The 26,528-nt window shown below is 45.2% G+C and overlaps 1 protein-coding gene and 1 long non-coding RNA gene across 5 annotated transcripts; one reads left to right on the top strand and one right to left on the bottom strand.

The window, feature by feature from the left end:
- The first annotated feature begins 2,354 nt into the window (after positions 1-2,354).
- LOC116422959 lies at positions 2,355-8,207 on the top strand. Its single transcript, XR_004233442.1, has 2 exons — positions 2,355-3,492; positions 7,656-8,207. It is a non-coding gene; the product is annotated as an uncharacterized LOC116422959 (long non-coding RNA).
- Positions 7,753-26,270, bottom strand: LOC100914046 (zinc finger protein 883). Of its 4 annotated transcripts, XM_031963549.1 has the most exons (5): positions 26,154-26,270; positions 13,369-13,495; positions 12,743-12,804; positions 12,373-12,440; positions 7,753-9,957 (listed from the first exon to the last, which is right to left on the bottom strand). In XM_031963549.1, exons 2-5 carry the CDS (start codon positions 13,474-13,476, stop codon positions 8,255-8,257), a joined length of 1,941 nt encoding a protein of 646 aa, XP_031819409.1. In that variant the 5' UTR covers positions 13,477-13,495; positions 26,154-26,270; the 3' UTR covers positions 7,753-8,254. The 4 variants fall into 4 exon arrangements, with proteins under 4 accessions (XP_031819409.1, XP_031819411.1, XP_031819412.1 ...); XM_031963551.1 differs by lacking the exons at positions 12,373-12,440; positions 12,743-12,804 and adding an exon at positions 15,401-15,603 and having other exon boundaries at positions 26,154-26,241; XM_031963552.1 differs by lacking the exons at positions 12,373-12,440; positions 12,743-12,804 and adding an exon at positions 15,401-15,477 and having other exon boundaries at positions 26,154-26,233.
- Between the last annotated feature and the right edge of the window lie 258 nt (positions 26,271-26,528).

Here is a 26,528-nt window from a genome sequence, read left to right on the forward strand (position 1 = left end):
TATTTGGTAAAAAAATCATTAATCATTTTAAACAAAATCTACCCAATTAAATGCATGAGTTTTCTTTTTTAACATCTTAACTACATTTTGTTTTCTTTTTTTAACATCTTAACTACATTTTCTACAGTTTAATTGATAATTAATTCAAGAAAAGAAGGGTTCATTTTCAGGAGCGTGATCATACATTCCTCTAGAAATCTTTTTTCCGTTTTAGCAACATTTTGTTTTGCCCAAATCCCGAAAAGAGAATAATTCGAAGCATAACAACACCGTCAACAACGGCCCAGTTTAAAATCTGAAGCAAAACTGCCAGTCAAATAGCCCTAACTCAGTTACCTTATCCTTATATCGGCCTTTTTTACCCCCTCTGTCCTTTTTTCCATCGGACCCTCTGGCCTGCTGGCGTTCGGAGAGTTCACCAGCACAGTTCCGCTGCGGCCACATTCGATTTCTATTCCTCCAGCTCCTAAACGCGGCCCCTTAATGTCAAACATTGAGGCCTGATCTACCCTAAGTGGGTCCAGCGGCGCGGTGACTTCCTGGGAGGACACACGGGGCATTAAATGGGCCCATGTTCATTTAGATGGGGGGGAAACGTGCTAACCAAACCCGCCGGATCCGGGACCCGACTGTGAAACCGACCGGCACAGACAAAGCCAAGACTCCCAATATTAGTAGCTGGGCTCGCTCAAAGCCTACGTCTGTTTCCACTTCTCAAAAGAGAGGTCAGGGTGTGACCCGGACGTGTGGACACCTCCCGGACGTGTGGCCCCCTCCCGCCTCGCCCAGAGCCGGCTCGGCGGCGGGCAGCCGGGAGTAAGTGCCGACTGAGGCGCAGGAGGGGCCGCCAGCGCCTGGGCCCGAGCAGCTCCGAGGCGGGGGAGGAAGGCTTACGGTTTGGGGCTTCAGGACGCGGCTTCTGCTCCGGATCCGCCGGGAAGGAAGGGCCCGCCCCGCTCCTCGCAGTCACAAGGCAGAACCTGGCGGCCTGGACCCGGAGACGCCTCCGAGAGCGCAGTAGGAGCCGCGTCTTCACGTCCCCCACGAAACTAAACTCCTTCTGGCTGCGAATCGCTGGATTCCTGGGAATCTCCACTGCCTCCTCCCGGTCGGACCCGGCTCCGCGACCAGAGGCCCCAACCTCGCGGGGGGCGCTGGGAGATGACCGGCCGGTGGGTGTGGCCCAGGTAGAAGTGGAGCCTTGGGGTGGAGTCCGGAGGTCTGGGGGAGGGGGGGAGCGGCCATTGCAGTGGGTAAGGCGTCCCACGTGATGGAGGCAGGGTTTGGGGAGCAGTGGGCGGGACCTGAGGGGCTGGTCCTGGGCGTGATGGGAGGAAACGGGGCTTCGGGGAGCAGGAGGCCCCGCCCGGTGGGGGCTGGGGTTCCTCTCCCTGCTCCCTTGCAGGAGTTAGACAGAAGCCCCACTTTTAATTTTCGGCGTCAGGGTCAAAGTCCATGATGTCTTCTCCAAAGCGTGAGAGAGACGGAAGGGCGCAGGGCCCCGCCCCCAGAAGAGGGTCCCCGTTAGAGGCCGGAGGAAGCCTTTCTAGGCTTCCCCCCCCCCGTCCTTCTCCAGCTTAAGTCACAATTGGCCAGAGGAACAATTCCCGGGACGTCCCAGGACCGCCTTCTTCCCCCCTCTCCCCCCTCCGGCTCTAGGTCGGCGTTATTGCTCCGCCCTGGGCGCATCTTGGGCTCGGGCCCCCAGTTCCACTGCACGGGCCGCTTTAAAGCGCTTTCCAGCCTAGACCCCTTGTCAGAATTCCGCCCCGGGGCCGTTTGTGCTTCCGACGGCCCATTGCTCAGATCCCCCGGGACCTGGAGCCTACAACATGCGGCGGGAGCTCGGCTTGTCGCTGTTGCTCCCCGTGGGCTCTTGGCTTCGGAGAAATTGCACTTCAACTGTTCTGGACACTTGCCCCCGGCTGGTCTCTCACACAGGTGGAGACTCTGCCTTAAGCTGAGGTCGGATTTCCTGCTGTATAGCCGAGATCGCTCGGCCTCCTTCCCTGTCAGCTGTGGTCTCTGCCTCCTTCCCTGGAGCTGCGACCTCCCTCCTTCCTTGCCTGTCAGCTGACACTTCTCTGCCTCCTTCCCCGGAGCTGCGACCTCTGTGCTTTCCTTCAGATCTCTGGGCCTCCTTCCCTGGATCTGAGATTTCTGGGAGCTAGCTCTGCAGGTGCAAGTCCCAGGTAGGTCTGAGCCAGCCTCCAACCCCAACCTCCACCCCCGCCCCTTCCCCCCTCCCCGTGAGGTTTTGCCGGCTGCTCTGGCCTCTGGCCCTCAGCCTCCTTATCTCACCACGTAGGCTACTGGGCAAGCTCCCTGCCCTAACTGCAGATTCCCAGTCCCTTCCCAAATGTCTGAGGTAACCCTGCCCACACTCAGCACTGCGTCACCTTTCCCCCCAAATTCAGACTTTACAGCCCAGGGACCCAGGTGTCCTGTCTCCCTGTCCCCAGCTTTTCGTTAGAGATTCAGCTGTTCTGCCTCCAGATCCAGCCCCTCATAGGATCCTCGGTCCTGCCTGCCCTGAGGCCCCGCTTTGGGTGCAGGCAACGGAGCTCCCGCCTGGCCCTGTCCGGCCCCTCAGTTCTTGGGCTGCTGCCCTGCCAGCCCCCGGTTCTGGCTCCCTCTACCCAGGCTCCCTTTAGGGACTCTAAGTGTAAGTTCTGCCAGAGGGTCCCAGGCGTCCTAGGCAGGCTTCAGGACACGGCCGCGCTGCTTTCCCAGGCTCTGTGTCCAGCAGGAGCCTGCTGTCAGTGCAGTGTCCCTGCCCTCTATGCCATGAGCTGTGTCAGAACATCTTCCTCCCAGACCTACCTGGGCTTCCCTGCCCCCTCTTCTTTCAGAGCCCCCAGGCTCTCTGCCAGGGGGCTGGGTCCCAGATGGGATTTTTGTCTCCCAGCCGCAGGCATTCCCTGCTCCTTCCCCGGTGGCTGGGACCCTGATCCCTCCAGGATCCCTGCCAGGGTCAAGCAGGCAGTTTGTTGTCTAGATAAGGACTATGTGTTTGTGAGGGGGAGGGCCCAGGGAGGGACAAGGAGAGGGAGAGACAGAGAGAGTGAGGAATGAAAGTGAAGAATGAGAGTGAGAGTGAGAGAGAGAGAGGAGAGTATTGGTGTGATGGGAGACAGGGAGGGCAGAAGACATATGGGAGGGGGAATCTCTGACTCATGGACTATTGAGGATCTGACTGGACTCATCCCATGTGGGATCCCAAGCCCCCTTTTCCTCCTGGGTCTCTAAAGGAAGATGGGGAAGAGGAAGGGGAAGAAGGTATAAAGACTTCCCTTTTCCAGCCCTGCCCCTCCCTGCTGCCTCCCTCCCTCTCTTTGTGACTGCTGTGAGGCCTCACCCTTGATAAAGCCCCTCAGCCCAGCCTCCTGTCCCAGAAAGACAAGGAAAAGTTGTTCAGAGGACAAGGCCTGCCCAAGGAGGGAGCCGGAGCCGGAGGGGATGGCCGGTGGGAGCCACCCCCCCCCCCCTCAGGTGAGTGTCCTGCCCCCAGACTCCACAACATCCCAGAGGCCGTTCCCATAGACACGCAGGGCTGTCTGTGACACTGGCAATACCTTCCCTTTGGATTGTTTCTTTACAAAAATTGTCAGGAGATTGAATGGAACCCAAGCGACACTGCCCTACTCTCTCCCTCCGGATTTCAAACTGATCTGCAGCGCTTCAGCATCAGCAGCACTAACTCCCCTCTTTCCCTGATCCCCCCATCCCACTTGCTGCCCTCCATCCTCTGGATTTCTGAGTCACCCATGCGAGAAATAACCCCCTGGACTTGGGAGGGATGAAGTTCAAGTCCTCAGTTACACAACTGAGGGGGTATCCTATAGAGTAGGGACAGTTGGCATCAATATGTCTCTTTTATACTTGAAAGAAGCCCTTCCCCTAGTCCCCCACCCACTGAGTACCACTGAGGGCACAACCTATTCAGAGCACAGAATCCCAGCACCCTCAATTACATCATTACTCCCTCCCCTCCCACCCCAGTGCAAATTCTTCCCTTTTACTTGTGAGTTCCCACCCCGATTATGTTTTACAATCTTTTTTTTATTCTCAGGCCCCACCTCTGATTACATTTTGTTCTTGTTTTCCAGTCTGAGGCCCCCAGCCCCATTACATTGTCCTTTTTTTTACTATTGGTCCTAGCCTCCATTTTTTAAGTTTCGATTTTTATTTCCTAATTTCAGTTTCATTTCTCTGTTTCTCTAGTCTCTGTAACTCTGATCCAGTTCTCACCCAAGGAGGACCACTTCGCTCCTTCCTCTCTGTTCTGAAGGGATGGGGTCATTGCTCACTTTACGTACACCCAGCATCCTCCCTCACAATCTATAGAACTGCTCCCCTCCCCTTTTCTCCCCTTTGAGCAAGCTTTCCCTGACAGATCTTGAAACCAGGGTGCCCTGCTTATTCTCAAGGGTCCAGGTGCACAGTTGATCACCCTGGTGCACACTGGCTGACCCCTGTCTTGGAGCTGGTTCCACTCTCGGGCACACTCAGAAAGCAGGGAGGGTGAAGGAGCAAATGTTGTATACTAGGGGTTTCCTGCTTATCCCACATCCATCTGGAGAATACAGCAACTCAAGAACCAGGGTGAAGTTGGCTTCTTGGTCACACTAAAAGACCCTGAACTATTGGGACCAGGTCAAAGAGAATGCCTTTTTTGTTTTAAATAGCAGTTAATTAGCATTTGTTCAGGCCCTCAGCCTTCCCTTGGAGAGAATTTAGGGAAAGGGCTAAGTTTGGGAGACTATTCAAAGTACTTGGAGTTTTCTTTTCCCGTGGAAGCTGGGGTGCCCTAAAGGAGACCCTCAGGTCTTGTCCAAAAGGCATCAGACAAGTATGAGATGAAGTCTCCACATTGTTTGGGTTCACATTTCTCTTTTTAGTGCTTTGGAGCGTTTTCCACATGGTTGGGAATACTGGCAGTTTTTCCTTTGAAAATTCCCTCTTTGTGTCCTTTGTCCATTTATTTAGTGGGGAATGATTGTGTTGTTGTATTTGCTGTTTCAGTCGTGCCTGACTTTTTGATACTCTTTGGGGTTTATTAGTCTTTTTTTTTTTTTAATTGTAATTAAAATTTTCACAATTACACATTAGACCTATAAAACATTTTAAATACTTTTCTTTTGAATTCTCAATTCAATACCTTCTTCCCTCCCTTGACATCTTCCAGAAATGGTCAGTAATCTGAGATATGTTTTTATACAATTGCATACACATAACCTATTTCTGAAATAATCAGTTTATAGACAAATTCTTAAACAAGAAGGGAAGACAATTAAGAAAAAAGAAAAGAAATCTAGCTTTTGATCTGCATTCAGACTCTAGTAGTTCTTTATCTGGAGAGGGATAGTATTTTTCATGAATCCTTTGGGGTTGTCTTAAATCATTCTATTGTGAGCATATCCAAGTCATTCACAGGTCTTGGTTATTCTGTTTTGTCCTTTTTATGCACAATGATCTGGTTCTACTTGTTTCACTCTGCGTCAGTTCATGTAAGCCCTTCTAGGTTTTTCTGAAATCATCCTGCTTGTCATTTCTTATAGCACAATTATATTCTGCTGTAATCATATAAGACAATTTGTTAAACCATTCATTCCCCAGTTGTTTCCCTCGAATTCCAATTCTTTGCTACCATAAAAAGAGCAGAAAAAGGTTGTTTCCCCTTTTTTTACATCTCTTTGGCATACAGACTTAGTGGTGGTTTTTCTCAGGTTAAAGGATATACAGTTTGATGGCCCTTTAGGCACAGTTTCAAATTGTTTTCCAGAATAGTTGAGTCAATTCATACCTCCATCAGTGCATTAGTGTCCCAATTTTCCCACATCTCATCTGACATTTATCATTTTCCTTTTCTATCATATTGGCCAATTTGATAGATATGATAGGTTCTTTAAATGGGGATAAAATTCACTTGTGATTTACAGTGATCCTGAGGAGCTCATAAATGGCTTGTTCAATTTCCTTTTCTAAGATTGTGTTATTTAAGTATTCCATTTTCTATTCTGTTAATCTGGGAAATTTGTATTTCTGTAAATATCAATCTGCTTCATTTAGATTGTCAGATTTATTGGCGAATATTTCCTTTAAAATAGAGGGAATGTTGGTGAATGACTTTTTATTTGCAGATGTCTGGGCACTAAATGAAGTCTCTGAGCTGAGATGTAGAAGAGTTTGAATCGATTCCCTTCCAATTGTGCTAATTTTGATGTAACAGTTAACACCAAGAAAATGCAGGTGATCCACCAGCCAGCATTGGTTACAGCAAAGGGAGAAATCTTGAGTGCCCTGGTTAAATTCACTCACTTTGGCAATATACTTTCTGGGGATATCCACAGTGATAATGGGGTTGGCACATGTATTACCAGAGCTAGCTCACTATTTGGGAGGCTCTGAAGGAAAATAAGGGAGAGGAGAGGGATTAGACTGACTCCCAAACGGAAGATCTACTGAACCTATGTGCTGACCTTACGGTCATAGGCCTGTGAAACCCAGATAGTCCATCAACGCCACACCTGGAAACTGAATCACTTCAATTTAAATTGTCTTGGGAAGATTCTGAAGATCACCTGAAAGGATCAGGTACCAGACACTGGGTCCTTTCTGCAACTAAATTACTGAGCGTTCCAGCTCCACTGCAGAAAGCACAATTCCTTGGGTCTGGCACATTTTTTAAATACCCAATGGACACTAACCCAAAGATGAATTTTATGAAGAGCTCTCACAGGCCAGGTGCTCACAAGGGAGTCAGAAATGCTGATACAAGGATGTTCTCACGATCTCTCTGAAGAACTTTAGAATTGATTGTATGATGTGGGAGAAGCTGGCAGCCCAGCCTGGTGTACCCTCATCAGAGAAGGAGCCCTGCTCTGTGAGCAAAGAGCAACTGAATGAGCTCAATAGAAATGTGAGTTGTGCAAGGTATGAAAATTCACCTGATCTGAAATGTTCCTATCTACTGGAAATATCTATTGGAAATATCCAATAATGGGTCATTGGACTGGTCCAGCCACATTACTAATGTAGAGTTGAAGTTATGCTTGCGTTCTTCCAGAAAAGGCAGAACTAGGTCCCAGAGAGAAATATCTGCATTTTCAACACACTAGCCAAGAAGATGAGGGCCTTGAGGATGCAGGGAAACCTCCAAAAAAAGAAATGATGGGAAGATGAAAACAAGACCTCTTGGGTTAAGAGAAGGGGGTTAGGACATTGATCTCTTTCCTGGCAATGTCTATCACAGTTGCCTACAGGATAGACAAAAGATTGCATTGGATTTATGTGCCTAACCCCTCCTATGATTAAACACGTTACTTGGTATGATAACTTGACCCCTATAGTTGTAAATGATACTGATAGCTTGGGAGGAAAAAGATATAATTGACATATTGTAAATATATATAAAATTGTATCTTTATAGCTTTTAGCTACCAGAACTCCTAGATGTTTTCCTAGTGTTAATTGGACTTGTGAGGAGAAACAAAACATGACCCATAGTCTTTTGCCAAATTTCAAGAAAGTCCAAAGTTTTTAACATGCACAAAATGATGAGTGAGGAAATTGTTTTTATATTCCCTGGCCAGAAAAAATATGTTCACTCCACCAATACTTAGACCTTATTGTCCCATTTTGTCCCTTTTTAGGCAGAAGATTCACACTGGCTCAGGTTTTCCCTGTAGCTTGTCCTCTGGACAATGGCTGTGAGAACTCAGGATGGGGGCTCAGGACCCTTCTGTTCTATCTCTAGAACAGTAACTATATATTACAAAGCCTGCTGATGTGACAAAGTGATTTGTGCAAGCCACAAGGAGGTACAAGGGGGAGATTTTTTTGGAACTATAGCCCTAAACTATGGTACTCTTCTTGGGGTCAGTTTTCTGAAAAGGCCTCACTTACCCTCAAACTGACCCAATACAATTTAACAAACTAATTCAAAATGGAGCTATTTTAAAAGAAAATTAGAACATGGAACACATTACTTATCACACAGATGGAGAGCCAAAGAGTTTGGGAATATACAAGAGAATGAAGAGGAAAATTAAGTAATAAAAACAATTTAAAATCAGATAAAATTTCTTAATCATTATTGATCGAAAAGGAATGAAGTGAGCCTGAATGTTTTTCCACATGGATTATGTGAATGAGGTTTTATATCTAGTATGGGATCTTCCATGTCTAGTCTAGTCCCAGAATAATCTATGTTAAAAACTTTACCATGATCCAGACACTCAAAAGTTTTTCTCTAATGTGCACTCTCTGTTATTAAGCAAGATTTGAACTCTGCCTGAAAGTTTCCACATTCATGAGGTTTCTGTCCAATGTGGATTTTCTCATGTTTACCAAGACTGTGGTGCCGCGTAAAAGTCTTTCCACATTCATCACATTTATAAGGCTTTTCTCCAGTGTGGATTCTCTGATGTTTAGCAAGGATGGAGCGATATATGAAAGTCTTTCCACATTCATTACATTCATAAGGCTTCTCTCCAGTGTGGATTCTTTGATGTTTAGCAAGGATGGAGCGATATATGAAAGTCTTTCCACATTCATTACATTCATAAGGCTTCTCTCCAGTGTGGATTCTCTGATGTTCTGTGAGACTGTTTGTGTGTTTGAAAGCCTTTCCACATTCATTACATTCATAAGAGTTTTCTACACTGTGGATTCTCTGATGGGAAGTAAGACTGGAGCCATTTAGGAAAGCCTTTCCACATTCAGTACATTTATAAGGCTTCTCTCCAGTGTGGATTCTCTGATGGGAAGTAAGACTAGAGTGAGATATGAAAGTCTTTCTACATTCATTACATTCATAAGGCTTCTCTCCAGTGTGGATTCTCTGATGGGAAGAAAGCCTGGAGCTACTTATGAAAGCCTTTCCACATTCACTACATTTATAAGGCTTCTCTCCAGTGTGGATTCTCTGATGGACAGTAAGACTAGAATGAGATGTGAAAGTCTTTCCACATTTGTCACATTCATAGGGTTTCTCTCCATTGTGCATTCTCTGATGTGCATCAAGATAGGAGCGCTTTGCGAAAGCCTTTCCACATTCACTACATTCATAAGGCTTCTCTCCAGTGTGGATTCTCTGATGGACAGTAAGACTGGAGAGAAATGTGAAAGTCTTTCCACATTCGTTACATTTATAAGGCTTCTCTCCAGTGTGAATTCTCCAATGGACAGAAAGACTGGAACACTCTGTGAAAGTCTTTCCACATTCATTACATTCATAAGGCTTCTCTCCAGTGTGGATTCTCTGATGTTTAGTAAGGATGTAGCGATATATGAAACTCTTTCCACATTCAGTACATTTATAAGGCTTCTCTCCAGTGTGGATTCTCTGATGGGAAGTAAGACTAGAGTGAGATGTGAAAGACTTTCCACATTGATTACATTCATAAGGCTTCTCTCTAGTGTGGACACTCTGATGTTTAGCAAGGCTGGAGCCATCTATGAAAGTCTTTCTACATTCAGTACATTCATAAGGCTTCTCTCCAGTGTGGATTCTCTGATGTTGAGCCAATTTGGAATAATATTGGAAACCCTTTCCACATTGATTACATAGATACGATTGTTTTTGGTGAATTCTCTCAGGTTTAGCAGGAGTAGATCGCTCTCTCAAAGTCTTTCCATGTTTCTTACATTCATAAGGTTTCTCTCCAGCATGGATTTTCTGATACTTGGCAAGGAAGAGTATAAGAAAAGCGGCATCACATCTATGACATTCAAGTGGTTTCTCTTCACAATGTATATTCTTATCTTCAGCAACACTAGAACTCTTTCTTAAAGCTTTTTTGTGTCTATTCCATTCACAATGTTCCTCTTCAATGTGTTTTCTTTTGTGGTTGGCAAAAACAGCCCTGTATTCACAATACTGAAAAAGGTCATTCCATGAGATCATTTCCAGATTTGCACTCATCTTCTTCATATCAAACTGCGTCTCTGCATCTAAAAAAAACAAACACACACATGTATAAACACACCCTCTAAAGCTGGCCGATAATAAAATCATTGACTTTTAATTTCTCCAGGCAAAATATTTTCAACCTGAAATAGACAGAATCGATCATTTTAAAATACTATTAGCTCACACCAGTAAAGTGGTTCAATTAACACAGAGTTCCACACACAGTAAAATGATATTGGACCCCCACAACAAAGCTGAGACAAAGGCAAGATGAAGGGTCTCATCATTTAGAAACCAGGCTATGAGTTCTGAATGGCTGAGTAACCTGATCCAAATCTCTGCAGCAAAGATTAGAACTTGAAACTGGAAACTGAGGCATCTCAATCCACTGCACTAGACAGATGTTCTCCATTTTACTTCCAATCCTTTCTTTGAAATTCAATCTCAGGCACCACCTAGCTCTGCATCTCTGGGAATGTGCTTCTTTGGCTCAGTTTTGCCGTAGAGTGAAGGTAATAATTGTATCCACTTCCCAGGTTGGTGTCAGCATCAAATAAGATAATACCTATAAAACTCTTAGCACACAGTAGGCACCATATGCTTGTTAACTGCTATCATTGTCACTAGTGAAGATAACAAGGGCCTAGGGCTCCTGGTGCTGTTATGGAATAAGCAGGAATCTTTCCCTCTCACATCCCTAACCTAAGGGAAGCTGTCAGTTATGTAAATTAGACCAATGATGCTCCAAGAATGGGCCAAAGGTTGGTCAACAGGAACCAGGAAAAGACAGAAAGTAGATGAATTAGGTCTGATTTCTTTCTGAGTAAGAAGGTGGGCTCCATTCCCATTCACAAACTGATTAATGGAGACAGAGAAAATCAAGAAGGCAGAGTCAGGTTCACTCTTGTCAGTCCTTCTCTCTAAGAGAGGACAATGACATGAGGGAGATCATGCCATGACATGTAAGTGACTTGGATTTAAGTGAGTGAGGGCTGCACAAGGTTACAGGACTCACTTTCCTCCACAGAGTCTTCTGTGTCCAGTGGCCAGTTATAGATCAGGATTACTGGAGATGGCTCTGGGTGCAGGAGGAGACCTGGGCCTTCTTACGGTAGGGTCTCCAACAGGTCTGTGACTGAGGCTGCCCCCATCTAGTGATTAAGGCTAGGGAGCAATGGAGGCAAAGAATCTCCTCTCTCACCTAGGCCAAAAAAATCTCAATAAATAAAAATGAATGAATGAGTGACTCTAGGAAAAAGCTCAAGGTTTCTGGCCAAAGCAGAAATGACTGCGATTTGCACTCAATCTAAGTCAGTGAGGATCCAAAGACCAAATGGGGTTCAGCAAAGGACCTATGGATGGTCAATGAGAATCAGACTGATTTTGTTTTAAGGTTTGTTCCTTAAGTTCCTTAAGAAAGGGACTTGAACAGTTAGATGGAGCAATGGATAGAGCACCAACCCTGAAGTCAAGAGGACCCGAGTTCAAATCTGGCCTCAGCCACTTAATACTTCCTAGCTGTGTGTCCCTGGAAAAGTCATATAATCCTAACTGCCTCATGAAAAAAAAAAAAGAAATAAAGAAAAGAAAGGCAGGAGGGAGGGACAGAGGGAGGGGAGGGAAGAAAGATAAAAAATCTATCCAGGGAAATGCTTTTAAAAGCATCTGTAGGTAAGGGCATATGATCTCCTAGGTATCCATCTAGGATAGAGGGAAGGAAGGAAAGAAGAAAAGAAATAGTGAAACAGGCAAGAAAGGAAGAAGAGAGGAGAGAGAAAGAAGGGAGGGGAGGAGGCAGGAAGGAGTCTTCCAACAGATCTATTCCAGTTTGTGGCCAACTTTCCTCAGAGGTTGTTGCTTTTCCTATATATTTGTGCCTAACTATCCTGTGTAGGGGGTTGGCAGAGGATGAAAGGGGTGGGTGGAATAAAGTAAAATGTGAACAGCAGAGAATGAAAGAAAATCTACAAGGAAGCAAAAAGCAATGGAAGGTTCTGAATACAATATCTTTCATTTATGGTTTGTGGAAATTTATTATTACATATGAATCCTCCCTTATGTTCCGCTGAACATAAAACATTTTTGAAAACTGTTCTTTTCTATCTTTTTCCATTTTGTTTTTAGTTCTAAATAAATATCAAAAAAGTTAAAATAAATGTTTTTTGGATTAAGGAAGGCCTAAGAAAAGGTATATTAGTCTGAGCCCTCTTTCTTTGGTTGTAGATAGTTGGACATCACAAAATTTCCAACAAAGACTTCCACTAAGATCATTGATCCTTCCTTAGAAGGGAACTGAGAGCCATGGAGTCCAATCCCCTCATTTTATATATGAAGAGACTGAGGTTAAGAGGTTCATTGAAGTGTTCAGGATCTTACTACCCCAAGAGTCTGAAAAGGGATTCCAAGCATGAAGCTTGTGGAATAGTAGCCCACACCCCAGCTTGCAACTCACTCACCAGGACAGGAGTTCCTCAGGGCTCCTCTCTTCACATGGAGAAGAAATCTTCTCTGGGAACTGGAAGTCCTGGGGAGGGGGAAGATAGTGGGTGTGAGTCTTGAAACTTGTCATTCATTCCTCATTGGAACAGGGTGGGAGGGGTGTGTGTGTGAGGTCTACTGGGTTCCAAGGACAACTCAAAGATGGTTTTCAGGGTGCTTATTGCCAGGAGAAGAGGACAGAGGGGAAAGGAGGTCATGCAAGAAATCTGGAATCAGAAGATCCTGATTTTGCTGCCCCTATCCCAGTAGCATTAGAGACAGCTGGTAGCACAGAGAAGGAAGCACCGGCCCTGCAGTCAGGAAGCCCCAAGTTCAAATTTGGCTTACAACATATTCTGGCTATGTGACTCTGGGCAAGTAATTTCATCTGTTTGCGTCAGCCTCCAGACCTGTAAAATGGGGATAAAGATGGTGCCCAAAACAAAGGGTTTTGGTGGGGATCAAGTGTGATAATGTGCATGAAGGAAGCTCTGGACACAAGGCCTAGATCCTAGCAAATGTATGGAAAAACCTACCCTTCCTTTCTCTCCCTGTATCTTTACAGGTTTGTGTGATGTATGAAGGAGGAAAAAGGCCCACTTGGTTGGGGATTTATGGGTTACACCAGGGAAGTGAGATAAAAAATTATCCTTTTTACCCAAAAGAACACTACAATCCACAAAGCTTTTCCCCCAAAGAAGAAGGGGCTTCCTTCTCCTATCCCATTGTCAGTGAAAAGGGGCAGGATTAGTTTTTATAAGGTTTACAGGCAAAACTGCCAGGTTCCCATCCTACAGTGCAAAGACAACTGATAGAAGAACCAGGCAGCAGGAGGACCCTGTCTCTTGGGGACAGGAGGCAGCTCTTGGGGCTTTCTAAGAACTAGTAAAAGCCTGAAACTCTGCACCTTAGGGAGGGGATAGTGACACTCCTGTTGATGGCAGTTCCAGAGTCCCAAGGGAAGAGCTCCTTACCCAGGGAGAGCAAGTTCTCGACATTCTCCAGCATGACCTCCTTGTGCAGCTCTTTCTGCTCCGGGTCCAACAGACCCCACTCCTCTGGGCTGAAGTCCACAGCCACATCCTTGAAGGTCACCAACTCCTAAAACACCAACACCCAGAGGAATTAAGAGTTGAAGCAAGCTTCATAACTGAACTAATCTCCAGTGCTCCTCAATGTACAGAACGGACCTGAAGCAAGGAGAGGGATCTGCCCAAAGGTGACAGCCCTTACAGGAGTCAGAGCCAGCACTGAAACCAAAGTCCCCTGAAGACCAGTGGAATATAGAAAAACTTTGTATTTTCATTTGGAATAAAACTGAGAAAGATCTTACTAGGAAATGGCACTGCCCATGGAATCGGGAAGTTATGGGTTCTATCAGAGAGAAATGAGGATTTTTGGAGGTGAAATCAGATAGTGCTATGTTAAGAAAATGGCATGAAGTGTTTGTGTGAAGTTACTAAGTATGATGTGCTGTAGAGCTAAAACATTTCCATGATCACTAAGGAGAAAAAAAAAGATCCTATGAATTTTTTAAAGCCAGAAATTAAATTTTATCTAGATGAAAATATGATCCTTCCCCCCCCAAATAGTATTATTTCCCCAAATGCAAGTACAGATAGTTTTCAACATTCATTTTTGTAAGGTTATGCGTTCCAAATTCCAGAATCACACACTTCAAATGGATCTGGCCCAACAGCCATCAATTTACAAAAGCAAACTGAAGCAGAGAGAAGGGATTTACCCAAAGGGCACATCCTTTATGAGAATATTTGGAAGCACAATCATGCAAAGGCCTCCCTTCTACACTGTACAGAGCTGGAGTGGACACAGCTGCCGACGTGTTGTCTTCCATGTTAGAATGGAAGCTTCTTGAGGGCAGGATCTGATTTTTCCTTTTTGCATCTCCTTTTATTCCCACAGAGCCTCTTCCCTTTCAAAATGCCTGTTGCTTTGACACAAGCAATGATAAAGTGACAGAAAGGCTAAGTATAAGTTGAGTATGAAGGAGTGATTCTAGAAGTACCTAATTGCAGCTTTGGGGGCATGGAGGGTCTCCGGAGTTAAAGAAAATAAAATGGAACAGCAGAAACCCTTCTAGGAAGTCAAGAAACACCGGACAGCTCTTGAACCATGGGTAGCATTTATTATGTAGGTTTGTTTTATATCAAATCTGCTGTTATGTTCTGCTGGTTGCCTGAAATTTGTTTTCTTCTCTTATTTTGTATGTAGGGTTAAAATAAATCATAATAGGGGCCATTAGATGATGCAGTGCCTAGAACATTGGCCCTGAGTTCCAATTAGAACTCAAACACTTAATACTTCCTAGCGGTGTCACCCAGGGCAAAGTCACTTCACCACAATTGCCTCAGGAAAGAAATTATAATAATAATGGTGGAAAATGGCAAAGAGAAGAGATTCAAAGAGATTTGGGAAGATCTGTGGGACCTGAGGCAGCTGGAACTGAGCAGCAGCAGGAGGACAATTTCTGCTGCTCCTAGCCAGGGAGAGGACAAGAGCTAGGGAAGCTTCCAGGGTTCTGCTCCAGTTAATACTTAGGGTCAAGGGTTTCTGGGAAAGTCAATGAGTATAAGAAGGAGCATGGCCACAGGACACAGAGAGTGTTTAGATTGTGTGTGTGTGTGTGTATGTGTGTGTGTAGTGGGGAGATGGTTCTGGACCAAAGCAAAGACAAGATACCTACAAGATAAACACTAATGAGTGAAGAGGTCATCCTTGTCAGTGACTTATATTGAAGGAAAATTTAAACAAACTTGGGGGCAGCAACTGGGGGAAGGGAGTTAGTGCATAAAATGCCAAAGGGACATTGATCCAAAACATAGCAGAGAGGAGAGCAGTGTTGTTATTACTGCATTCACTTTCCTGCCCACTTTTGTAAAGGATCCACAGATAAGAGAGATGGCCCATCTCACAGACCATCCTCCAGATCTATGGAAATGGCCTCTTGGGCTGATGTTACCCAGATCTGTAGCAGAATACACTCACCTGGAGTGGGGCTCTGCAGCTTCCAGGTGCCATTCCCTCTGGCTCCAGGCTCCTGATTTGGGCCAGGCCGTGGTCCTCTGCAGATTATTGGGGGGGAGGGAAAGGAGATGATAACTGAACAGATGTCATTCCCTTCTTTTCCTGGAGAGGGGGATAGCCTACAGGAAATTATACAGGGTGAGGTTCCATGAGAGTTACCAAGTCTGGGAAATGAGAAAAAAACCATAACAAAATAAAAAAAATCTCTTTTAATAGAACATTATTTTAGTCAAAGGGAAGGTCAAAATGCAAACTCGCAACAATACAAGACTAAAATGACTCCAATGGGAAATCTCTAGAATAAAAATTAGGAAAAGAAATGAGAGTAGAACTAGAAAATCATGGAAAAAGAAAAAGAGTCACCAGTTTGGTTTAAGAAAAACACAAACATCCACTAAAGAAAACAGCTCCTTAAAAAAAATTGGCCAAATGAAAAAGAAGGTACACTAAAGAAAATAATTCATTAAAAATTTGGAAGCAAATATAAATAAAATATACATGGAAAGAATCCACTGATCACCTCCTGAAAGAGATAACAAAACGAAAACTCCTAGAAACATTATAGCCAAACTGCCAAACTCCCAGATCCAAAAAAAAAATTGGAAGCAGCCAGAACCAAGTCAAATATTGTTTACGCACAGTCAGGAGTGCAATATGATATTCCAGAAGGTAAAGAAACATGGATTATAGCCAAAAAATGGCAAAAAATACCCAACAAAACTAAACATCTTTCACAAAAGAAAACATTCAATGAAAAAGAGAATTTTCAAACATTCTTGATGAAAAGGCCACAGCAGAACAGAGACTCCAAATTTTCAAATAAAAGACTTGTCGAGAGTAGCATAAAAAAGGAAAGAAAAAGAAAAAGCTAAATTAAAAAGACTAAACTGGTTTTGTCCCTACGATGCTGTTTGAGTGGTCTAGATTAGTGGCTGTAAGAGAATTGTTAAGAATCCCCTTTAAATCAGCCGCAGGTTTTAGAAGTGAAAGAATTCACTTATTTCCAAATTATTAGTTGCAAAATGAAAGTTTATTTTTAGATAGAAATTAGTTTACTGTGGTGGTTTTCTGGAGGCAGCCTTACTCTCAGTTGAAATAAATAATTACTCCAAAATTGCAGTCAGCTGGTAAAAGTGCAAACGTTTATTTCTCCTTCCAAATTAGCCCGGTCAGTTGCTATCTCTCTACCTGGCTCCAAGAGATCTTGCAGCTTTGTCCTTGGCTTTTGCCTCTGCTTTTTTCAGCCTCCAGCCAGCACCAAATTGGAAGATGCAATGGATCTCTCTTGCCTCAAAGATAGGGCTAGTAGGCTTTTCTTCCAGAGTGTTCTGTCTCTGAGCCCCGTCGATATTCCCGAGAATATTCTCTTGAGTCGCGCACTGGAATTGTATTTATGCTACTTCTCTGAGAGTGGGATTGTGGGATATCTCCCAGTATGCTCTCTGAAATCTCCCAAACATGTGAACTCCATTGAGTTCTTAGATACTTATGAGCTCTCTAAAGGTGTGAACACAAGCATTGTTTCCATCAGTTGTACTTAGTACCTAGTTCAAGTTCTGGCCCAAAATAACTCTTTCTAAGATTAAATCAACTCCAATGGCTTAACACTTTGTAAAGATTCCAACAGTTTACCCAGAGACTGACTTCTATAGTGGCAGATCTATGGAAAATGGAGTTTTGCACTGAGAGAATGCAGTTCTCAGTGGATAGAAGGTCCTGGTGGCAAAAGATCTTATAAGGTCCATCTGCAAAAGGCCTTAGTTGATGGAAGCTACTATATTGAGTGCCTTGCTGGGGGCTGGGCCAGCTGGAGCAGAGCAGGTCAGACCTGGTGGGGGGTAGTGGGTAGAGTCCCAAGTTGGCTCATCTACAAGCTGAGTTTCAGATTGACCTGGAATTTGAATAGAGTTTCTTTAACTGAACCTATTCCACCTAGATAACAGAATGAAATGGTTTGTCTTGTTTCCCTCAGGGGGGGTCCCTCACTGAGGCAGAGTTGAAGGAGATTTTCTCCTTCAAGGATTTTTAGTGTTTCAGGGTCCCTTCTTTACCTACATGAGATAATACTTGTAACTCTAGTTAAGAACTGAGTTTCTAATGGCTTCTTTGGCTTTGTTCTCTAAGAGGACCCAGACTTTGAGAAGGGGAAGGAAGATTGGGAAGTCAGTTAATTAAATTGGGACAGAGGAAAAGAGGGTGGTGAGGTGTAAAGTCCCCAGCCCCATTACCTCCTCCAGAGCCACCTGGTTCCAGTGGCCAGATATAGATCAGGATGATGGAGATGGCCCTGGAAGCAGTGGAGACCTTGACCTTAAGCTAAGCTCTCAGTCTGAAGGAGGCAACACCCACAGAGGGAATAAAGCCTGAAAAGGATTAAAGCCAACAATGACCTCTTTTACCCAGTCAAAAACAAGTCTAGGAGGGAAAAGTCCCCAGGGTTATTGGACATATGTTATGAGCCAGAACTTGAAACAAAATGATAACTCAATGGAATTGATGGAAACAATGCTTGTGTGCTTGGATTTGCACCTTTAAGAATTCACACATTAGAGCTCACATGTTGGAGTTCACAAGTATGGAAGATTCACAAAGTTAATTGTGAATTCACACCTCCCATAATCGCGCTCTCAGAGGAGGAGTCAACCTTTGAGAGCATAAAAACAGCTGAGCTCACGCAGCAGAGTTCAATTGAAAAGATTCAGAGTGGAGGAGAGTCAGTACAGAAGAAGCCACTAGTTGGAGTTGAGCCAGAGCCAGAAGTCACTTCGGAAGATTGACATAGTGAAAGTTCAGTTCGGGAGATTGAGAAGCTAATCTGCAGTCAGGCAGAACCAAGACTCAGAGAGAGGTTGAAGCAAGCAACAAGAGCTCTCAGAACCAAAGAAAGCTAACTGGGCTCTTTTGGAGGAAACAATAAAGAACTACTTTAACAGCTGGCTGCACTTGGAGCGATTATTACTCTGAAGTGAAACTAAGGCTGCCGCCAGAAAACCTCCCCAAGAAATCTGCTACCAGAGAGAACGATCATATATATTATTAAAAAAAAAAAAAAAAAAAAAAAAAACAAACACTACAGCCATAGGAGCAGGCAGGAATTTACAAAGACAGAAGGGACAAGGAAAAGATGACTGTGACTCCTTTCTTCTCCCCTACCTTCCTAAGAGGTAGGAGGGATTTGGGGCCCCAGATGGGATGAGAGTGTTTAGGACAAAAAGAACTACCCAAAGTGACTACTACAGAAATCATTCATAGAAAGCAGAATTACTTATTAGAATCTAGAGAAGCGGACTCTATCCTGGTCTGTGAGCAGAATTCACAGCAGGACGGAGCCACTCCCTTGAAAATGTTTCCAGCTTTTATACATTTTAACAAAGAATCTTCAAAATCCCACCCTCTATATGCTGTGATTGGTCACATAAATCTATTCCCCTATTTGGTCAGTGGAATGCAGTAGATGCACAGCTTTCTCACCAGTGTCCTTCTTTGAACAATAGAATATAGTCCAGACCTTATCTAAAATCACGTGTTTCCTAAACGGAGGCTTTAGCTAACAGTCCCTGATCAATATGTTTTAATCTGTAAGTTCTTCACTTTTTTCCCCACACAAGAGTGCTTAGAACTTCAATGTCCCCTGAGTCAGAAATCTCCCTGCCAGTGATATTTGGTCCTCCCAGCATCCCTTCTCCCCAACAGACATATTATCTAGACAACAATCTGAGTGAAGGATCCAGTAGAATATAAGGGCTCTGAGATGGAGCCCCAGGAAAAAAATAGAAGAAGCCTGAGGCTGGGAGACATTCAGGTATGGTACTCAGCTCCCAGGACCTGTGGTGAGAGAGGGGGCAGGGAGGTCAGAAGCCTGGGTAAAATAATAAATTTAAGTGTCCAGAAGTGATTTAGGTGGGTAGCTGAATCAGGGAAAACAGGATGACAGTCCTGAAATCTAAAAAGATGATGGGGGAAGGTTCCTAAGACTCTTGGATAGATTTCAGGCTTAGAATCCTGAAAGGGAATGTGGAAACAGTGAGCCACTTGCCTGGGAAGGAGCCCAAGATGTGTGGGTCCAGAGAAGTTGGGCCAGGAAACGGCTTCAGTTCTTGCAACCAAGGAGGGGTCCTGGGGGCAGAAAGGCAGAGCCTGTGGAACCTCCTAGGAACCATGTCTGAAGGCTCACAATCAATTCACTAAGTAGGACCTGGAGGCAGATATAATACACCAGATGAGGAGGCTTAAAGTGGGACTCCTGGGTTACTATGGGGAAAGTCTGCCTTTGGGCAAATACAACTCAATGGGTAAGCTTGAGGAAGAGAGCAATGCAGTATTTTTGAAGTGTTTGGGAACCTAAAAAAGAGGTAGGGGCCAAGAATTCATTAACTAGCCAGACCTGGAAGGAAATTGTTCTGACAGATGGGGAGGCCATTGGCCATCAGAACAGATAAGAAGTGTGAATGCTTATGCAAGGGCAGCCAGCAGAAGTCAGGAAATGTTAGGAGCCCTGGCTCAGACCTACTGGGGGCCTACTCCAGTAGGGAAGTTTTGCGGTAAGTAGAAAATGGCAGATCGAAGAGAATGCCCAGAGATCTCAGTCCCAAGCCTTCCTGCTTCCCATTAATCTATTCTAGGATTGTCCTCTGAGGCTCAAGAGCCCCAAGCAGCCCACTGAAGCCTGGAGGGTGGGACCTCACTCCCCAAATCATCCAGGGTGATGACTTCTGAATGCTGCCCGCCTCCCCTCCCCAAGTCCTGCTCATCATCACATGGCCAATGACCACTGGAATGGCTCTTCTCCAGCTCTAGACTCCTCCCAGGCTTCCAAATTCCACCCTAAGACTCATAATTCACCTGGTCACTTATCCACCAGGCTGTCCATCTTATCTCCCAATGAGCTCCCCCTCCCCCAGGCTACCATCACCTCATGTTTTCTTGGAGGAAGGATTCAGGACTTTTATCTTGCCACTGGATTTGGCCGAGCACTGCCTCCCTTACATCCCATTCAAATACAAATCAAGACATCTCCCTTTTATCTGTGGTCCTTTTCTAGAATAAAATATTATCAAAAGAAATTTCTTAGGTTCAGAAAAATGAAAACTTTCTAGAAGCCTTTACACAGCAAAGCCATTATGATTTTCATGTAATTTCATATTCATTCTGGATATAACATAAGAAATTAGGAAAGAAAATTGCCCTTAATTTCTAGAACAAGAGGATAGAAGTCGAAAGAAAAAAAATCAAATGCTCACCAAGTGAAAGAGTTCAAAGGAGGAAAACTTACAAGAATATCCTGGCGAAGTTCCAAAATTCCCAGGTTTAGCAGAAAAGATTGCAATCCAACAAGGAAATAAGTCAGACTGCAAATACTAGGGAAATAGTCAGGATTTCATACAACCCAGTAATTACTACTCTAAAAGACCATAGCTTTGGTTACATTAAATTTCAAAGCACAAAGGACTGGAGTTCCATTCAGAATAATTTACCCAGAAATCTGGAATAGAATATGGAATGAGGGGGAAAAATAGAGATTTTATACAATGAAAAACTTTCATGTGTTTGTAAGAAAAAGACCAGGACTCAATGGAAAATTGAATATAAAACATCCCCAAAAAGGAAAACATGAAGCACTAATCCCAAGGCACTCATTAAGGCCAGTTATTTACTCAGTATAACTGTAAGTAGTTTCCAAGGTTGGTTCTGAATGTGTAGGCTGGGGTGGGAAAGGGAAAAAGGAAACAATTATAAAAAATGGGCAAGAGTAACAACTAATACTGAGAAAGCAGGTTGGGCGGAGGTGGAGAGCTGGTAACACTCTAACCTTCCTCTCTGAATTTCCTGGAAACAATGTATACTTTGGGAAGGAACCTTTCTGAATATATAGAGGTGAGAAAAGGGGAAGGGGGGGAAGGGGAGGAGAAAGATACTCACAGGGATAGGGTAAAAGGGGACTTGAGAAAGAAAATGGGAAATAAAAACAATATGGAAATGATGGTGGTGAACCCTGAAACCCCCCTGACAGAGACCCACCCTTCAGGGCAGTGAGTGTCTCATGCAGTGGGAGATCTGGCCAGAGGTGTGGCCTCTATTGAACTGAGCCCCTCCCAGTAGCTCAACTCCCAAGATGAGCCAATCTCTTTCCAACTGGAAATCTAGGCCTGGGACCATTGACAATATGGAAGGAATCTCATTCAATGGAAGCCCAAGCCTCAGACCACTAATAAAAGGCAATTCCGAGCCCCAAATCTCTAAAGAAATCTAAAACAGGATTATCCTTTGCCAAGAAAACAGTCTTGGCAAAGCTGCCTCCAGGACCCCTGCCCTCTGTGAAGATATTCTCTTCTCAGAGTTAACCTTTGCCCCTAAGAAGAAGGTCTTCCTCACAAGCTGGCTTCTCAAGTGCCATTAAATCCCTTTTTGCCATCGGGTTTGTGAATTCCTCACACTGGACCTGCACCTCTGCAGAGGGGATTCCCCACCCCGATTCTCGCACTTCACCACAACTCCCACCAGGCCGCAGCAGAAGGACATTCACTTGTTTGGATGGGATGGTGAAAGTGGCTCTTTGCCACTTTAAAAATGAGGATTTTTTAAAAATAAAAAAAAAAAAAAAAGAAATTGCAGGGATCCCCATCAATCAGGAAATCCCTGACGAAGTTCATGGTGTTCGGTTGTGGTGGAGTCTCTGGTCTGTGAGAAGTGAGCTCACTGGTCTTAGCAAGACAAAAAAGACTGAAAATCAAGAGTGAAATGAGCAGAATCAAGAGAACACTGTGGGCATCAGGGAGGGGCAGACCTGGAAGTGAAAATGATCTGAATAGGAAAATTACTCCCCTCTCTCATCCAGTAACAGAGACCTAGGAAGCAGAGAAGCCTTTGAGATCCCACTGGGATGAGGCCTGTCAGAGCTCTGCCTCCCATTGGTACTCTGCCGAGTTACAACCCACTGACAGCTTGATCCAGGAAGAAGGGAGGCTAATAAATGTTGTGGATGGAAGGATGGCTCTAGAAGGAGGCACCAGGGGAACTTGAGGAAGCCTGGGATCTAACCCCCTGGTAAAGGGAGGGGAGAGAGGAGGATCTGAGAGCTCTAAAAGAAAGGGGTGGGGGGCAGAGAACCTGAAGGCCTGGGAAAGGTAAGGTTTGGGAGGAAGATGTTCTGACTCAGGTCCTGACAGGAAGATCAGGGACACTGCAGTGACACAAGGCTCCTGGGGGACAGAGCCTGGGAAAGCAGCAAGACTATGTCCTGAGGTACCTAGCAGCTGGGGAGGTTGCCTGGGACCCTCTGGTAGAGTTTAGGCTTGGTGACTCTAAAGGGAGCCTGGACACAGCAAGCCAGGGTAAGGGTCTGATAGGGCAGTAGCCCAAGAGCCTGAGGAGAGGGGGGAGAGAGGCAGAGCCAGGTAGGAGTTTTGGGGGCCCACGTCCAGAGTGGGTCCTCAGGGCAGGCAGAACTCTTGAATCTCTCAGGGGTCTAAGTCAGAAGGCAGAAGCACCAAATTTCTAATCAGGATTCAGCAATAAGGTGGGACTCCTGGGTCCTTATGGGCAAGGTCTGAAATTGGGAAAACGTGAATCGATGATAAATCTGGGGACAGTAACCCTCAACATTCATGTTTTGGAGTGTGAAAAAAAGGGATGAGGTGGTTGTGGAGCAGTTGTTCAATAGCAGAGTCTGGTAGAGCAGCATGTTCTTTGTGGAGGTGAAGGTCAGGTGACCCACCCTAACCCCATTTTTTAGGATTCTTACAAGGTGCTAAGTTAGTTATCTAATTTAGCCTGCTACTCAACAGTTCTGTAGGTCACTAATGTACTTAGTGCTTACTATACTTCTACAAGATTCACACCTTTAAGAGAGCATATATAAGGAGGAGCCTCAACCAGCATTCAGTCCAGGAGATTCACAAGTCAGAGAAGACAAGCCCACTCTTGGAGGTGGAGACAGATTCATTCCATTTTCCACCTTTGTGCTGGCTGGAGGCTGAAGCTGGAGAGGCAAAGAAGTAGCAGCAAGAGCTCTTGGAACCAAGGAGAGAGAGAGGCCTCTAAGAAAGCGAACTGGGCCTAAAGAAGGAGACAAGACTTGAAAGAGAAAATAAAGGATTTGGACTTTAATTCCTGGCTGCATTTGGGGTGATTATCATCTAAGCTGAAACTAAGGCTGCTCCCAGAAACCCCCAAGAAACCTGCTCCCAGAGAAGATTACATTTTAGAGAAGAACATTACACCCATTGGCAAAGAGAAAGGCAACTAGCAAAAGCTCAGAGGAGAACAGAGAGGTGTGGGGGTAAATATATCCAAAGGCGGCGGGACCTGCACCTACAGAACTGGCTTGCAGAAGGCAGAGATCTCTCATTTCCAATAATTCCAGTTTCCAGGCAGTTCACTCTTGGAAATTTCTCCTGGTCCCAAGAGTTCCCATGTTCCCCAGCCCCTGAGCCTTCCCAAGAAGGGCTATGTCCTTCAATCACACACAGGAGCAGGATCTCCCTCACAGCTCTGGGGCTCACTCCTTATTCCTTGTGCTCTAGAGCAAAAAAGGTGGCTAGATAAAACCTGGGCAGCAGCCAAACAGAAAATAGTGGGCCTTATACTTGAGGTGCTGACAGCAACTGGACCTTGGGAAAATGGGAATTCTACTTAACTTCCACTGTTAATCCAGATTCCATTGAATTTTCTCCTGATCTCAATTAGAATGAGGGCTCACTTAAAGGCAGACTGGTTCTCCCATTATAACAGGGATATTTGAGCCTCTACTGGGAGATCATTAAAAATCTGACATTGAGGTGATATGATCAGGAGCTGAAGAATAAACACTGGCATAACTGGATCAGAATGACTCCATCTCCTCTGAAGGCAGATGTGCAGAGGGTCAAATGGTCAGAAGGATCAAGTGATTTTTCTAAAGAAGAGAATTCAGAAATGCATTGATGTCGTTTCACTGGCAATTTTTCTTCATGTTTTAAATCAAAAACCTTATTTATATTATTATTATGCTTCTAATTTTTCTAACAATAAGTCTGGAAATGCTAAATCTAGCCCTAGCCCTAACCTTGGCCCCAGAATTAGCTTATCTGTGGTTGAAAGTTGGATCACTGTAGCTCCTTCCTTCTATTTCTCTGTAGAATTCCCTTGGACTTTCACCTGGCTTTGTAATGGTGTTATTATTGCAACAAAGCTTCCCCCCTTGGCCAGGATGGGTTCAAGCCTGTAAATTCTTTTGAGACAACTAGCAACACAAGTCTAGGCCCCCAGACTTTTAGGGTCTCTCAGCTGGGATGCCAGAGAAGGCAGAAGTGCTACAGGGTAGCTTTTGACAAAGACGGGCCAGTCCTCTTTCATGTCATTTTGTCTCTGTCTGTGTCTCCCTGTCGAATATCTGTTTCACGTTTGTTCTGAGCTCGAATTTAAAATTACAACCAAAAAACTATTCCTGAAACATCAGTTATGGGGATTATTAGCAAGATTGGTGCTTGCTCACTCGTCTCATCACAGAACTGGCGGGAAATTCCAATTCTGCCTCACCTGTAGGAATAGGGGAAGCAAAACAGTGGGGACTACCCACAATCTTGACCAGATTTCCCCCTTGGGGGAATGGGGATGGGGATCTATGTAATCCAGTCTTTGCACTTTGCACTCCTCTCCTGACACCTTGGCAGTTGGGAGTTGTCCTCTCTGCCCAGATTGAAAAAAAAAAATCCTTTTTTGCTTTATACCAGAAGAGTCTCCGATTTTAATTTGGGTAAGAGTTGCCGGCCCACGCACTTTGTATTTGACTAGTATAAAGACTTGAGCTTTTGGGCCAAGAATTCATTATTTGGTAAAAATCATTAATCATTTTAAACAAAATCTACCCAATTAAATGCATGAGTTTTCTTTTTTTAACATCTTAACTACATTTTCTATTTTAAACAAAATCTACCCAATTAAATGCATGAGTTTTCTTTTTTAACATCTTAACTACATTTTGTACAGTTTAATTGATAATTAATTCAAGAAAAGAAGGGTTCATTTTCAGGAGCGTGATCATACATTCCTCTAGAAATCTTTTTTCCGTTTTAGCAACATTTTGTTTTGCCCAAATCCCTAAAAGAGAATAATTCGAAGTATAATGACACTGTCAACAACGGCCCAGTTTAAAATCTGAAGCAAAACTGCCAGTCAAATAGCCCTAACTCAGTTACCTTATCCTTATATCGGCCTTTTTTACCCCCTCTGTCCTTTTTTCCATCGGACCCTCTGGCCTGCTGGCGTTCGGAGAGTTCACCAGCACAGTTCCGCTGCGGCCACATTCGATTTCTATTCCTCCAGCTCCTAAACGCGGCCCCTTAATGTCAAACCTTGAGGCCTGATCTACCCTAAGTGGGTCCAGCGGCGCGGTGACTTCCTGGGAGGACACACGGGGCATTAAATGGGCCCATGTTCATTTAGATGGGGGGGAAACGTGCTAACCAAACCCGCCGGATCCGGGACCCGACTGTGAAACCGACCGGCACAGACAAAGCCAAGACTCCCAATATTAGTAGCTGGGCTCGCTCAAAGCCTACGTCTGTTTCCACTTCTCAAAAGAGAGGTCAGGGTGTGACCCGGACGTGTGGCCCCCTCCCGCCTCGCCCAGAGCCGGCTCGGCGGCGGGCAGCCGGGAGTAAGTGCCGACTGAGGCGCAGGAGGGGCCGCCAGCGCCTGGGCCCGAGCAGCTCCGAGGCGGCGGAGGAAGGCTTACGGTTTGGGGCTTCAGGACGCGGCTTCTGCTCCGGATCCGCCGGGAAGGAAGGGCCCGCCCCGCTCCTCGCAGTCACAAGGCAGGACCTGGCGGCCTGGACCCGGAGACGCCTCCGAGCGCGCAGTCGGAGCCGCGTCTTCACGTCCCCCACGAAACTAAACTCCTTCTGGCTGCGAATCGCTGGATTCCTGGGAATCTCCACTGCCTCCTCCCGGTCGGACCCGGCTCCGCGACCAGAGGCCCCAACTTCGCGGGGGGCGCTGGGAGGTGACCGGCCGGTGGGTGTGGCCCAGGTGGAACCAGAGCTTGGGGTGGAGTCCGGAGGTCTGGGGGAGGGGGGGAGCGGCCATTGCAGTGGGTAAGGCGTCCCACGTG

Source organism: Sarcophilus harrisii, chromosome 3 (genome assembly GCF_902635505.1).
Source record: "Sarcophilus harrisii chromosome 3, mSarHar1.11, whole genome shotgun sequence".
Taxonomy (NCBI): Eukaryota; Metazoa; Chordata; class Mammalia; order Dasyuromorphia; family Dasyuridae; genus Sarcophilus; species Sarcophilus harrisii.